The sequence below is a fragment of the Sciurus carolinensis genome, chromosome X (assembly GCF_902686445.1).
Source record: "Sciurus carolinensis chromosome X, mSciCar1.2, whole genome shotgun sequence".
In the NCBI taxonomy this organism is placed as follows: Eukaryota; Metazoa; Chordata; class Mammalia; order Rodentia; family Sciuridae; genus Sciurus; species Sciurus carolinensis.
In genome coordinates, this window is record NC_062232.1 from 38803473 (window position 1) to 38819022 (window position 15550).

Consider the following 15550-nt stretch of genomic DNA (forward strand, 5'->3'; position numbering starts at 1 on the left):
CTGTGTTTATACTCGTGATCTTCCTGCCTCAGCCTCCCAAGCCGCTGGGATTACATGCGTGCGCCACTGCACCCAGTTTCTGGACAGTCACTGAAGCAGCATGCTGAGCTAGATGAGGAAATCCCAACCCTGAGCAGATACAGCTGGTACAATTGCTACCTCCACACGCAGATACTTCAGAGATCATGCAACTGAGGCTTGGGCACCTACTATGCCTCCCAACACCTGGCAGAATCCAAAGCTTAAAGGCCCAGTAAGAAATCTCCATTTCAAATCTTAGCAAGGACTAATTTTAGATTCTTTACCTTTAGGTTTATTTTTTGTTTTGTTTTGTTTCCCTGGTGTTGTCCTCTGTGTTGATTTGATAGGTATCCCCTCACTATTTGACATTGCATATGTTAATTCAATTTTATGTACCTTTTTAATGTTCTGTGTTAATTGGATTTATTCACTCTGTCTTTGCTTTCTCTTTTTTATATTCTCTCCTTTTTCTCTTATCTTCCTCTCTCTTCCCTCACGCCTTCCTGTTTTTTTTTTTTTTTTCCCTTTCTGGTTTCTCTTCATGCTCTATATAGTTTAATATTAATTTTACTCTTTTAGTACCTAATTTTTTCAGCCTATTATAGAGTATTACTCCACCTTTCCACTTTTTTTTTACCTTTCCACTTTTGTAATAGTGGAATTATAGAGAACATTTTCAATAAATTTTCATCATTTACTAGTATATGGTTTACTTTCAAGTAGTAGTTATCGGTGATTCTTATCTCCTCCCAAAGCAGTGCTAGGGATTCATCACAGCACTAAGAATACAATTAATGGGTGTTTTGATGCTGAGATATACCCCTGGTTCATGGTACATAGTAAGATAAAGCAGCTCACTAAAGAGGCCCTTTACATAACAGTGAAAGAGATAGTCATTACAGAATATGGGCAAATCTCAATATTAAAGCACAGGAAACATGAGAAAGCAAGGTAATAAAAATGCCTCCACAATTCCAAAAAGGTTCACTTTTAAAAGTTCTAGCTGGGCACGGTGGTGCATGCCTGTAATCCCAGTGACTTGAAAGGCTGAGGCAGGAGGATTGCAAATTCAAAGCCAACCTCAGCAACTCAGCAAGGCCCTAAGCAACTTAGTGGGACCTTTTCTCAAATTAAAAAATAAAAAGAGCTGGAGTTGTAGCTCAGTGGTAAAATGCCTCTGGGTTCAATCCCCAGTACCTCCCCAAAAGAAAATCAGGTGAAACTAAGGAAATAGAAACTATAAAAAATAATACAAAGGATCAATGAGACAAATAATTGATTATTTTGAAAAAATAAACAAGATTGATAAACTCTAGCCAAACTAAGCAGAGGGAGAGGGAGAAAGAACCAAAATTAATAAAATTAGAGGCAAAGATGGGAATATTAAAGCAGGCACAAGTGAAGTCCAGAGAATTATTAGGGACTCTTTTGAAAAATTATATTTCAATAAATTAGAAAACATAGAAGAAATGGTTACATTTCTAGATACATATGACCTACCAAAACCAACCAAGAGGATGTAGAAAACCTAAAAAGATCAATAACAAGCAATAACATGGAAGCAGTAATGAAAAGCCTCCCAACTTAGAAAAGCCCAGGACCAGATGGACTCACAGCTGGATTTTATTGGATATTTAGTGAAAAACCAATGCCAATGTTCCTCAAATTATTCCATGAAATAGAAAGGGAGGGAATGTTTCCAAGCTCATTCTATGAAACTGATATTAACCTGATACCAAAACTGGACAAAGATGCTTCAAAGAAAAAAAATTGCAGACCGATATCCTTGATGAACATAGATACAAAAATCCTTAATAAAATATTAGCAAATTGAATTCAACAACATATTAAAAAGATCATATATCATGATCAAGTTGGTTTCTTTCCAAGGGTGAAAAGGCGGTTTGTCCAACATATGCAAATCAATAAACATAATACACCAAATAAATAGAAGAACCAAGGACAAAAATTACTTGATCATCTTAACAGATGCAGAGAAAGCCTTCAACAAATTTCAGCATTTCTAAATGAATAAAACCCTGAAGAAACTAGGGATAGATGAAACTTACATCAACAATGAAGGATATATATGACAAATCCAAAGCCAACATCATACTAAATAGGGAAATTTTAAAGCATTTCCTCTAAAATCAGAACAAGATAAGGATGCCAGCTCTTACCACTCCTATTCAACATGGTACTTGAAATTTTACCCAGATGAATTAGGCAAGAGAACAAAATGAAAGGAATACAAATAGGAAAGGAAGAAGTCAAATGATATGATCCTATATTTAGAAAACCCCCCAAAACTCTACTTCTAGAACTGATAAATTCAGCAAAGTAGCAGGATATAAAATCAATACATAAAAATCAATAACTTTTCTATACACCAATAATGAATCTGCTGAGAAATCAGGAAAACAATTCCATTTGTGATAGATTAAAAAATACCTCAGAATAAAGCTAACCAAGGAAGTAAACAGTGTCTACAAGAAAATTACAGAATGCTGAAAAGAAGAAATTGAAGATACTAGAAGATGGAAACATCTCCCATGATCCTGGACAGGCAGAATTAATACTGTGAAAGTGGCCATATTACCAAAAATGATCTACAGATTCAATGTAATGGCCACCAAAATATCAATGACATTCTTCACATAACTAGTAAAAGCAATCCTAAAATTCACCTGGAAAATCCAAAAGACACAGAGCAGTCAAAGCAATCCTGAGCAAAATGGGAGGCATCATAATACCCAATTTCAAATTGAACTACAGAACCAAAGTAACATAAGTAGCATGGTACTGGCATAAAAGCATACATGTAGACCAATTGGATAGAATAAGCATTCAGAGACCAGCCCACACACAGTCATGTGATTTTTGACAAAGATACCAAAAATACATGCTGGAGAAAAGACAGCTTCCTTAACAAATGGTGCTGAGAAAACTGAATATCCAGAGGTAGATGAATGAAACTGGATCTACATCTCTCACTGTGCACAAAAGTCAACCCAAAATGGAACAAAGACCTAATACCAGAAACTTTGCAACTGTTAGAAGAAGACATCAGGGAAACATTTCAACATATAGGCACAGGTAACAATTTCCTGAATGGGACTCTTGTAGCTCAGGAAATAATAAATATAGCTCAGGAAAGAATCAATAAATGGGATAGCATCAAAGTAAAAATCTTCTGTACAGCAAAGGAAATAATCAACAGCATGAAGACACAGCCTACAGAATGAGAGAAAATGTTTTTTTTTTTTTTGAGAAGATGTTTTCCAGCTACTTTTCAAACACAACTCAAAAGACTCAACCCTCCAGAACCTCCAAGTAATCCACTAAATAAATGGGCAAATGAACTGAACAGACACTTCTCAAAAGAGGTACAGATGGCTAACATTTATATGAAAACAATTTTCAACATCTTTAGCCATCAGAGAAATTCAAAATCAAAACTACACTGAGATTCCATCTCATTCCAGTCAGAATGGCAATCATCAAGAATACAAGTAATAAATACTTTCAAGTGAATAGGGGGGAAAGGAACTCTTAAAACACTGTTGGTGGGAATGTAAAGTAGTACAGCCACTATGGAAATCAGTATGGAGGTTCCTCAGAAAAACTAAAAATAGGACTATGATCCAGCTATACCACTCCTTGATATTTATCCAAAAGAATTAAAGTCAACATACTTCAGGGGTATATGCATATCCATGTCTGTCACAGCACAATTCATAACAGCCAAGTTAAAGAATTAGTCTAGATGTCCATCAATAGATGAATATAAAAGAAAATGTGGAATGTATACGCAATGAAGTTTTATTCATCTATCAAGAAGAACAAAATTTTGATGTACAGGAAAATGGATGGAACTGAAGAGTATTATGTGAAGCAAAGTAAGCCATTCTCAGAAAGATAAGTACTATATGTCTTCCCTCATGTGTGGAAACTTAGTTGGAAAAAAAGTTGGGGGAAGGGGAGGTAATAAAAGTAGAAAGGAGATCAATAGGGTAGAAGAAAGGGACCAGGAGGAATGAGGAGGGGAGGTACTGGGAATGAAATCAATCAAATGATATGCATCTACCTATGTGTCACAATGAAATCCACCATTCTGTATAATTAATATGTACCAATAAAGAAGTTTGGAATTTTCAGATTAGGATTATTCAACCAATAAAGTCTATGCAAATATTCCCAAATCAAAAAAACTCCAAAATCTGAAACACTTCTGTTTCCAAGCATTTCAGATAAGGGGTACTCAACTTGTAATTCAAAAATTGCTATGGCTTGCTTTACAGTCCTGTACATGATTTAAAAAAATACTGTGTTGTTTGGGGAAAATGTAAGTTTATTTTATATCTTGAATGTGGAACTCAAGTTTATTTGTTGTGTGTAATTGCTTTTAATTTGGGGACCTATTTGACCTATTGAGAGAAACAGCATTAGAGAGCGATCCTTAGATTTAATTTGATTTTGCAGTGCTAGGGATCCAACCCAGGGCCTCATACATGCTAAGCAAGTGCTCTACCACTGAGCTATATATATTCCTAACATTTAAATTCATCATTTTGGGGGATATAGAAGGGAAGCAACTGCCTGGTTAGTCTTTGCCTATTTTTCCTAGCTTTCCACCAGCACAGTATTTCTGCTCTGTCCTGAATTTACTCCTAAGGAAGTCTGGATCACAGGTCTACATCTGAGGTGGAATGGGGGAAGCAAGAGCAGAAATCCCAGAAGTTCCTTTTATATTTTATCCTCCCAGACATCTCTGTAAGGGTTGGTCATAGTTTTCCCCTTTCTTGGAGGTTTCCTAACTTGGTACGTTTGGGGTTGATCTTGGGCAGTAGAACAAGCAACTATATTACTTCATCATCTTGATGGAAACCAAACTGAAACACTGTACCTTTCTGTTTGTGGGTCACCTGTAAAATCCTTGAAATGGAATCGTTTGAATATTTCTACGTTAAACCTGTATAGCCTCCTGCATTTTCCATTTCTGTTTATGGCACTACTAACATCCAATCACATGAACCAGACCAATGTTCTATCAAGCCTCTGGGAGGGGATAATAGAAAATAATAGGGAGCATAGTAGAAATTAAGGGTAAGTATTATTTTGCAAAACTTATTTCATTGGTATGTATACATTCACAAATACTCATAGGTCTGGTTACTTTTTTTCCCCAATGCTGGGGATCAAAGCCAGGGCCTTGTGCCTGCTAAGCAAGCGCTCTACTGCTGAACTACATCCCCCAACCCACAGATATGTATAAGCCCATGTGCTGGGCTGTGTTGAAGAATGTATTAATGTGTGTTATATTATAGAAGCACTGGACTTGGGAACTATCATTTCCCTAAAAATAATCTCTTTCTTCTGCCTTACCTCCCATAGCCATTAAATTACCAAATCTGCTGATTCTGTTTCCTCAGTATTTCTCATCTTCATCCCATCCTCCTCTTCCCTTCTAACTCTTCTAGTTTCAGCTCTTTCTGGATCAGCACCTCAGATTCATGCTTCACAATCCCTGATTCTTAACAGAATAATCTAACTGAAATGTACATTTAGCTTATTTAAATCCTCTCTGGCTCCTTATTGCCCATGGATAAATTATAAGATTTATAATGTGACCCTGCTTACCTTCCTGGTTTCATGCATTACCATTCCATTGTCACTAGTAGCACCAGACCAGTTTTCTCCCTGCTTTCTGAAGAATTGTACTTTGTCCTTCTGTTAATTTTGTCTGACATGGGAAGTGGGGGAGTCCTTTATTTCCATCCCTTTTTTCTAGTAAACTATCTTATTCTCATTCATTCTTTCATATTCTCTTTTTCTCCCTTCCCCTCCCCACCTCCTTCTCCCCTCTTCTCTCCCTCCTCCCTTCCTCCTTCCCACTCCCATACTGGGACTTAAATCCAGGGGCACTTTACCACTGAATCACATCCCCAGCCCTTTTTATTTTGAGGATGGATCTCGCTAAATTGCTCAGGCTGTCCTCCAACTTGTGATCCTCCTGCCTCAGCCTCCAGGGTTGCTGGTATTACAGATGTGTGCCACCATGCTTGGTTCATTCATTCACACTTTGTACAGGAAATATTCCACCACTCTAGGTGCTCCTCCTTTGTGTTTCCAGAATTTTCCCAGCACCTCTTATTAAATTGTCAGGTTGTTTTAAATTAGGCAAGTATTTACTTCCTTTATGGGAAGAGCTGGTCATATTCATTTAGTGCCTAAAGCAATGTCTGATGCATACTGGGTGTTCAATGTTGGTTGAGGACTGAATATCCAGAAAGTTAAAGTGACTTTTTCAAGATCATATTGCTCATAGTTTACAAAATTGAAACTGGAAAACAAGTACCTCTTTTATTGCCTCATGCTATAGATAAGTGCTCCTAATATATTATGTAAGCCATAATACAGTATTTAAATACAGTATTTATTGTAAATTTATTGTACATTACTGAATAAATCACTTTAAGGTAGTTTGATAATGATTAGGATGATTATATTTTGCTTTGTAAATAATGAAATTCTTATATACTGTATCGGAGCTTGTTTCTGGTACATAGTTTTTCATGAAATTTATATGTTCACAAACAGTTGAAAATAGATTAAAAAGTAATTTGGAAGAAATCAGAATGGTCTTTTAGTGAAAAAACTGTGTATACATATATATGTGTGTGTATATATGTATAAAATTAGTATGTGTACATATGTGTATGTACATATAACATATGTGTATATATTTTATATATATATATATATATATGAATAATTTGTATATGTGTGTGTGGTGCCAGAGATCAAACCCAGGGCCTTGAATATGCTAAGTACACACTCTACCACTGGGGTACACACTCTATGCTAAGTACACACTCTACCACATTCCCAGCCCCAGTGACATTCTGATAGCTCAGGTAAATAAAAAATTGCAATATATTCCAGGCATGTTATTTAAAAGATTATATGAGCTATAGAATGCCTGAGGATGGAATGGCAAGATTTGAAAACTTACACTGTAGGAGCAGCTCAATAAATGTGTGAATAAAATTTTTATTTACAAGCACCAGCATATGATTCTTGTGCCCTTAGGTTCTTCCATTTTGTGTAGCATATTGCAGATATCAGTTGGTGATACTAAGATACAAAAACCAAGACTCATATATCAACTTGTGGAAGGACAGAAAGTTATTTCAATCTAGGTTTATTTCCAATTTCAGATTTTTTAAAGAAATAGTAATTATAGTACAACTATAATGCAAAATAAAAAACGTGGGGAAAAAAGTAGCAGTTGTAAAGGTGATGCATCAGAAAAAGCAAAAGCATCAAAAAGCTGAAATAGTGTATTCTGATTTTCTGATTAATATAGATGCATAGCAAAAGTAGGTATGTAGGATATAAGTTGAATTTTTTGTGTGCGTGGTGCTGGGGTTTGAACCTGGACCTTGAGCATGGTAGGCAAGCACTCTACCACTGAGTCACATTCCCAGACCATGAGTTGAATTTTTAAAAATATATATTCTTGACCTTTTACTCCATATAAATTTTTTGGTTATATAGATTTGAAATATGCTGAAAGTCTATTGATAATAATGATGGTGAAGATGACACCTGGGTTAACTCATAGGAAAGTTCAAACCATAATGTCACAGAGGCTGCCCTTTAATTTTGAATTCTCAGAAATGCAATCTGATGGCAGAGAGAAAGTGGATTTACCTTCTGGGAAGTTATATTAACCAAGATCATAAGTTACATATAATAATGAGAGCTATAGTTGCTAAAGGAACCAAACACTTGATTCCTCCAGGCATATATTTTCTTCCTACAGTGTCATATACTAGCCTAATAATTTTTTAAATTTTTTTTCTTATTGTAGATGAACAGAATGTCTTTATTTTATTTGTTTATTTTTATGTGGTGCTAAGGATTGAACCCACTTGCTAGGAAAGTGCTCTGCAACTGAGCTACAGCCCCATCCCCTAGCCTAATAATTTTAAATCATTTTAATTTTTTAATTGATAAGGCTCTTTTCACCCATTAAAAAAAATCACAATCCTATTATCACACCTAACAAAATGAAAATTTCTTTTTTTAAAAAAATTTATTGGTGCATTATAATTACACGTAATAGTGGGATTCATTATGCTATATTCATACATGCACATAATTTGATCAAACTCATCCCCAATACCTTCCCTTTCTCTCCTTTCCTCCCCCATCTACTTGTTCTTCTCATCTCCCATTATTTGTTTTTATTATTTTAGTTAGTGCATTACAATTATATGTATAAGCAGGATTCATTGTAGTATGTTCATATACAGACATAGCATGATTTGGTACATTTTTTCCCCAGTACTTCTCTATGCCCTCTCCTCCTTCCTCCCTCCTTCCTTTACTGTGTTGTTTTTGTGAGATTTTTCTCCCCACTACCACCCATGAGAGAAAACATTTGATCATTGACTTTCTGAATCTGACTTATTTCATTTAGCATGATGTTCTCAAAAATAGGGAATACTTCACAAATTTGTGTGACATCCTTGTGCAGGGACCATGCTAATATTCTCTGTATTATTCCCATTTTAGTATATGTACTGTCAAAGCACTGAAAAATTCTTTATCTAATATGCTCTGTGTGTGAGTGAATTTCCCCAGTTTACTCAAAAAGTATTTTTATAAACAATATGCTTGAAACTCAATCCAGACAATGTCTACACATATTTGGTTGATATGTCCTTGTGCCTTTGTCTGTAAGTTTCCTTTCCCTTTTCCCTCCTTTCTTGTGCTTTTTATTCATTGTCTTATTTATTTTCTTACTATGTTACAAAGTCAAGGAGATTAGGAACTTATATTTTAGCACTAAGAGTTGTGCCTAGCACCCCACAGACATTTAATTGATTTTTGTTGAATAATGTTAATAATATTCAAGGTCTGTGTTTTGTCCCTGCAGGTTGATCCAAAAGACTACATGTTCAGTGGACTGAAAGATGAAACAGTAGGTCGCTTACCTGGGAAAGTGGCAGGACAGCAGTTTCTTATTCAAGACTGTGAGAACTGTAACATCTACATTTTTGATCACTCTGCTACAATTACCATCGATGACTGTACTAACTGTGTAATTTTTCTGGGACCTGTGAAAGGCAGTGTATTTTTCCGGAATTGTAGAGATTGCAAGTGCACATTAGCCTGTCAACAATTTCGTGTGCGGGATTGTAGAAAGCTGGAAGTCTTTTTGTGCTGTGCCACTCAACCCATTATCGAGTCTTCTACCAATATCAAGTTTGGCTGTTTTCAGTGGTACTACCCTGAATTAGCTTTCCAGTTCAAAGATGCAGGGCTAAGTATTTTCAATAATACGTGGAGTAACATTCATGACTTTACACCTGTATCAGGAGAACTCAACTGGAGCCTTCTTCCAGAAGATGCTGTGGTTCAGGACTATGTTCCTTTACCTACTACTGAAGAGCTCAAAGCTGTTCGTGTTTCCACAGAAGCCAATAAAAGTATCGTTCCAATATCCCGGGGTCAGAGACAGAAGAGCAGTGATGAATCATGCTTAGTGGTATTATTTGCTGGTGATTATACTATTGCAAATGCCAGGAAACTAATCGATGAGGTAAGGAGAGAGAAGAAAAATAGACATACACCTGGGTGGAAAACACACCACTCTGGAGGAATTCCATTCTTTTCAAATTGGCCATTAGAAATACTGGCAACCCCCAAGTTAGTCTTCTGTCCCACCCCTGCAAGACTTGTCTGTAAGCAGGTTGCTTGGTCCTCAAAATACTTCCTAGAGAAAAAAATTTCTTAAAAATGTAATTCAATTTGGTAAACATTTACTAAGTGCTGATTATGTTCAAGTTAGTCTGTTGCCATATTTCATTGATTATATGACACATTTGTTTTCCACACTTTTGCTTATCTTAAATGCATCTTATAATTGATGGCAACTTAGATATAGTGAAATGTAGTATATGCTGGAAAAGGAGATACATAGACAAAATTATCTGTCCTCAAAGAATTTCCATTCTTTGGAATGAATGATTTCCATAGAACTTCACAAAAGTAGTACTGCATAATAAAGTGTGACCTTTTATAATTCAGTTTGAAAATTTCTTTGGAGTTTTAATTGGTTAGGGAGTATAAAAAAACATTTAGGAATACAACTTTTGGACCCTGTGAAAGCCATTTTCACATCATGCTCCTTAGATTCTCTTGCCCTTATTGCCTTAGAAGGAAGGTTGGTATGAAAGAGCAAGATGAGTCTGGGATGACAAAGGTTGTGGGCTTATGAGCAGCAGTTCTTGGTGGTCTGAGTAGAGAAGGTTGAAAAGCTCATGAGCTTCCACCTGAAAAATAATTGGGGATGTAGAGGTCAGGAGCTACAGAAGCAGCAGTTCCTTCGTTGTCAGTTCTGTTAGGGAGTAGTAGGATATATTGATTATCCATTACTCAGGAGTCCTTTAGGAGGACTCTACTTGAAATCAGTAATCAAATTCCAAAACATAGAAGTGAAAGGAAAACTCATGGAGCCAATTAAAAAATTAGAACATAGCAAAGGGAATCATTTTAGGGAAAAAAGTAAAAATGACTATCTCTCTGTAGCTATACATTTACAACGTAAAAAACCCATGCCTGAAATTCACAAAGTATATCAGAGGCATAGTTTTCAAAATAACAGAAGCCAAATTGTAATTTCAAGATTTTGATATTTTCTTTTGTGATTATGCCAATCTGATAAAAGCATGCCGCCAATCTGAAAAGATATAATATAGAAAAATGTGCTTTTGGCCTTTAAACGATCTAGTCACATGTTAATCTAACATCTGAGAAGTAAATATTTTCATTGTACTGTATATTGATTTTGTAACACTCTACATACAGTTTTCAAAAGAATAATTATTAAGGATTAACTTCTGGGTGGGAAATCAGGAATGTAGATAAAGAATATTTAACATGCTTAAAGGAAAAAAACCATCAAAACAGTCTCTATGAGTCATCAGATGTTATTAACCTTTTGTCCTTTGGTATCTGATGTGTGAAATGACAGTGTTGTGTACCCTCCAAAGGAATATGACCAGGAAGAGAGTGATGTTCTTTAGATTTTCTTCTGAAATACAAAATAAACCAAAGTTCCACTGAGGTAGTCCTAATAAGAGCTAACACTTACATAGTGTTTACTAGATGCCCAGCCATTGTTATAAGAGATTTAAATAAATTAACTCAATATTCAAAACAACCCTATGAAATAGCTGCCATTATTCCCCATTTGTCTGACAAGAAAAAAAATGAACCATAGAGAGGGTAAGTTAACTTTTTTAGGCCACAGTCTTAACCCTTAAACATGATGCTATTATGTTGCCTCAGTGGTAAATCAAAGTTGATAAATGCCTGATGGAATAGGAATGTTACCCAAAGCATATAGACTCAAGGGCCCTCCAACCTAAGGATTCTTTGGCAAGAGTTATCAAATTCTGAAAGTAAGGAATAAAAGATAAAAATAAGAAAGAAAAAAAAAGAAAGAAAAAGAAAATGCCAAGTATATGTGAAGAGAAAAACAAAATATGCTGAAAGACAAAAGACCTGTATATTACATAAAGAGAGATTACATATTTTTTAAAATGAAGCTTGAGTTCCCTTGGAAATATATATGGAAAACAAATTAATTCTGGGATGAAAAAAAACTTAAGTCTTTCTCATAACACAAATACCTTAGGATACCATAGACTGGAAATGTGATTACAAACTCTACTTTTGTTAAAACCCAGGAATATTGCAACACTGGTTTTATAAATTAAACATTGTAATTTTTTGAGTATTAAACTTGGGAAGGTAGGAAGTCTGGGAAGGTTGGGTTAAGCAGAAACCACATTCCATAGGGAGTCAAGATAAGTTACTGAGTCATGGTTTTCTGAACCAAAAGATTTCTTGCTTGCTCTTATATACATCGCAGATATACACAGGATAAATTATAGTAAGAGTAGTTTGAATGATTAGAAAGAATTTCATAATTGAAGTTGGTTAGTTGCCACTAGTTTCAAGTCCTTAAATGTAGAAGAATTTTCATGAAAAGTAGTCTCTTCAAGTATCTTCAGTGAAATATTAAAATAGTTTCATAGCTCATGATTTGGTATAGAAAATGGTATTTTGAATTAATCATACATTCATCAGTGTATGTATGACTGTAAACATGATAGGTGATGAGCAGTCTAGAAAATTAGAAACAGGTCAGATTGTTTCTTATGTTTTAAGTAGCTTTACAGTCATTATTTGGTAGTGATGTACATGTAATTTCCTGTAATTAAATGTACATTTCTTTTTTCTGAGACAGCATTAATGTGAGATGGGATTCAAGTTTGATCCAGTTTGATGGAATGGTATGGAATAATGTAGTTATGGGATGAAATACTGTCAAATATTAACACTGATTTTATAGTAGATTTTATAGTTGAAAAATGTTTACAATCAAGTATGTAAAATTTTGTGAAATATTATGTAAGTAACTGATTTTTAAAAATAAGTGTGGAAAGTTATGCATATTAAAATGTTGACAGTTGTGGTTATTCTTAGGAAGTTGGTTAAGAACAGGGTTTTCCCTTTTTTGTAGTTCTCTGGATTTTACAAAGAATGTATTAATTCTATAATGGGGGAATGGGAGAAAAAGAAAATTGGGAGGGTAAGAAATCTGTATAGCTGTATGGCAATGGCATTGCTGAGTCATAGCACCTTGATTAATAGATATTTCTTTGTTTCTATTTTTCAAATTTTGTGCTGAGCATATATATTGCTTTTTATTATTAAAAACCCAGTAAGCTTTGCTAACAAAAATTAATTTGTTGTAATGACCTTGCCCTTTTTAAACTTACTTTCATAATTATTTTAAAAATTAATATGTACTTATTGTAGTGAACTATAGAAATAAAAATGAGTAAAAATAAGTATAAAAATCATCCATAATTGTACTGTACCTTAAATAGTCCTTTTAGGAATAATTTTTAGAATGTATTTAACCTGTAGTTAGGTTAATTTTGTCAAATCATAGCTGTGTTACTTAATAGTTATGACTTGGGCACATTTCTTAATCATTCTGTGCCTTAGTTATCATCTGTACAATGATGGTAGTAATAGTACCTATCTCATTAGAGAATTAATGTATTATATTAATATATAAAACTGCTTGGTACATAGAATTGTGACCTATCATTATTGAGCTATACTGTACAAATTTATATTGTGCCTTTTAAGATTGACATTTTAATGCAAGATTTATCCCCAGTGTGTTAAAATATCTTAGTTTTACATATAAATTGTGTGTGTGTGTATATTATATATATATATATATATATATATATATATATATATATATGTACTGTGTGTGTGTGGGTGGTACTAGGGATTGAATCCAGGGATTTGCATATGCTAGGCAAGTACTCTGCCACTGACCTATATCCCCAGCCCTCTTCGTTATATTTAATGAACTATAGTATTTCATCATGTAAATAAATGTACATAATTTACTTAATGGGTCCCTTCTCATTGGACATTTGCAGTATCACCAAACTAAAGCTTCTATTTATTAGTTTCAATTTTAAAAATTAATTGTTTTAAATTGAGGGATAATTCACATTTATTTGACTCTTAATTGACAGTAGGCATTACAGTATCAATTCTTAACCAGACCACCCATCTGGAAGAAGGAATCTTATGTGAGAACTTGTTACAGCAAATACACTTGAATTAAAGTCATAACTAACTGTGTTGCATTTTATACAGAAAAATGCTCCAATAGGAAAACATTGTTGTAACCTCAGAAGTTTGTTTTAAAATCTAAATGACATTTTATTTTCCACAGATGGTTGGTAAACACTTTTTCCTAGTTCAGACAAAAGAAGTGTCCATGAAAGCTGAGGATGCTCAAAGGGTTTTTCGGGAAAAAGCACCTGACTTCCTTCCTCTTCTGAACAAAGGTACCTTCCAGATGATTGGTATACTTTTGTGGTTATTTTCTTGATCTCCAGATTTGATTTACTCTTAACATTTCTCTTACATTGCCTTCTTTTTCTCATTTGTTCTATGTTTTTTCCTGGTACGATTCAGAAATGTCAAATTTTCACATCATTCAAGAAGTTCTACATAAATGATTAGAAATTGGACATTAGTTTTTTTCCCTGTTCTGTGTTCTTAGTACTTAAAAGTCACATGTTATGTATTTTGTTACTTTTAGTTTGTCAAAGATGTACTTTGACCATACTGAAAAAGAAATAAAAAACATAAAGTGAATACTATTTTATGTACTTAATATAATTAACTTCCTATGTAGAATTAAAATGTCCCCAATGAGTTAATGCTGTCAATAATTTTAGATAATAGATATATGTCTAAAAGAGGAATTGGAGTTTGTGTTCCCTCCTGAAAGGTTGATGTCTGCCTATCTATATTTGAAGGTATACTGATTCTACATGACAGAGTATTATTTATCTGTTCAGAAAAGGGACATTGTTTGCTCAAAGTACATCAGTATTTTCTTGAATGGCAAGAGCAAATATGAATAGTAATATGCAGTGCTTATTGGGTGTACCCTAAAGAGAGGGCACGTCTACATTTATATGTTCTTTGTTTAAATAAATTATAACAAACTACAAAAACCTGTGTGAAGATGTGGGAGGATTGTTAGAATAAATTTCATGAGTAATTCTGGGTATAATTCAGCTGTTAAATATTAACACAGTATTTCATATATTTGTAAATATATATTACATATATATATTTACAAATCTTACAGTAAAGAATTGCTGATAACCATGTTTATATACACGTGTGTACCTATATATAAAATTATGATCTGGCCCCTATCATGCAAACATTTTGACATGGGAACCTTCAAATGAAACCTTAAAGATGAATCTTTAAACTCTCAACAGCTTTCAGAAATGGAATGACATAATAAGTGGACATAAGTGGACATAAGTGTGAGGGTTAGGAATAAAGTGACCATACGGGTAGGTATAAATTAATGATTTATGTATTTGAGTGATGTTAGTGAAGTAGTATCATAGAAATGCTCTAATCCAAATAATATCTGCATTTAAATAACAATGTTCCACATGGAAGAAGTAAAATGTCCTGTTGCTACAAAAAAGTAGAACTAAGATGAATTAGCAGATATTATAAAAATTTCAGATCTCTCACCCTGCACAAAAATCAACTCACAGTGGATCAAGGACCTTGAAATCAGACCAGAGACCCTGCATCTTATAGAAGAAAAAGTAGGTCCAAATCTTCAACTTGTTGGCTTAGGATCAGACTTCCTTAACAGGACTCCCATAGCACAAGAAATAAAAGCAAGAATCAATAACTGGGATAGATTCAAACTAAATAGCTTTCTCTCAGCAAAGGAAACTATCAGCAATGCAAAGAGAGAGCCTACAGAGTGGGAGAATATCTTTGCCACTCATATTTCAGATAGAGCACTAATTTCCAGAATATATAAAGAACTCAAAAAACTCTACACCAAGAATACAAATAACCCAGT

At 34.3% G+C, this 15550-nt stretch overlaps 1 protein-coding gene and 1 non-coding gene across 5 annotated transcripts in view; one reads left to right on the plus strand and one right to left on the minus strand.

Annotated features, from left to right (window-relative positions):
- The window catches only part of Rp2 (RP2 activator of ARL3 GTPase), a 57964-nt gene that overhangs the window by 9821 nt on the left and 32593 nt on the right, over positions 1-15550 (plus strand). For 3 of the 4 annotated variants that reach the window (XM_047536496.1, XM_047536494.1, XM_047536493.1), the window contains exons 2-3: positions 8969-9634; positions 13871-13985. In XM_047536496.1, coding sequence (XP_047392452.1) covers positions 8969-9634; positions 13871-13985 — 781 coding nt within the window. Of the gene's footprint in view, positions 1-8968; positions 9635-13870; positions 13986-14115; positions 15283-15550 lie in introns of those variants that run through there. The other variant, XM_047536495.1, reaches the window with a different exon arrangement.
- Positions 8522-8624, minus strand: LOC124972794 (U6 spliceosomal RNA). Its single transcript, XR_007106568.1, has one exon. It is a non-coding gene; the product is annotated as a U6 spliceosomal RNA (small nuclear RNA).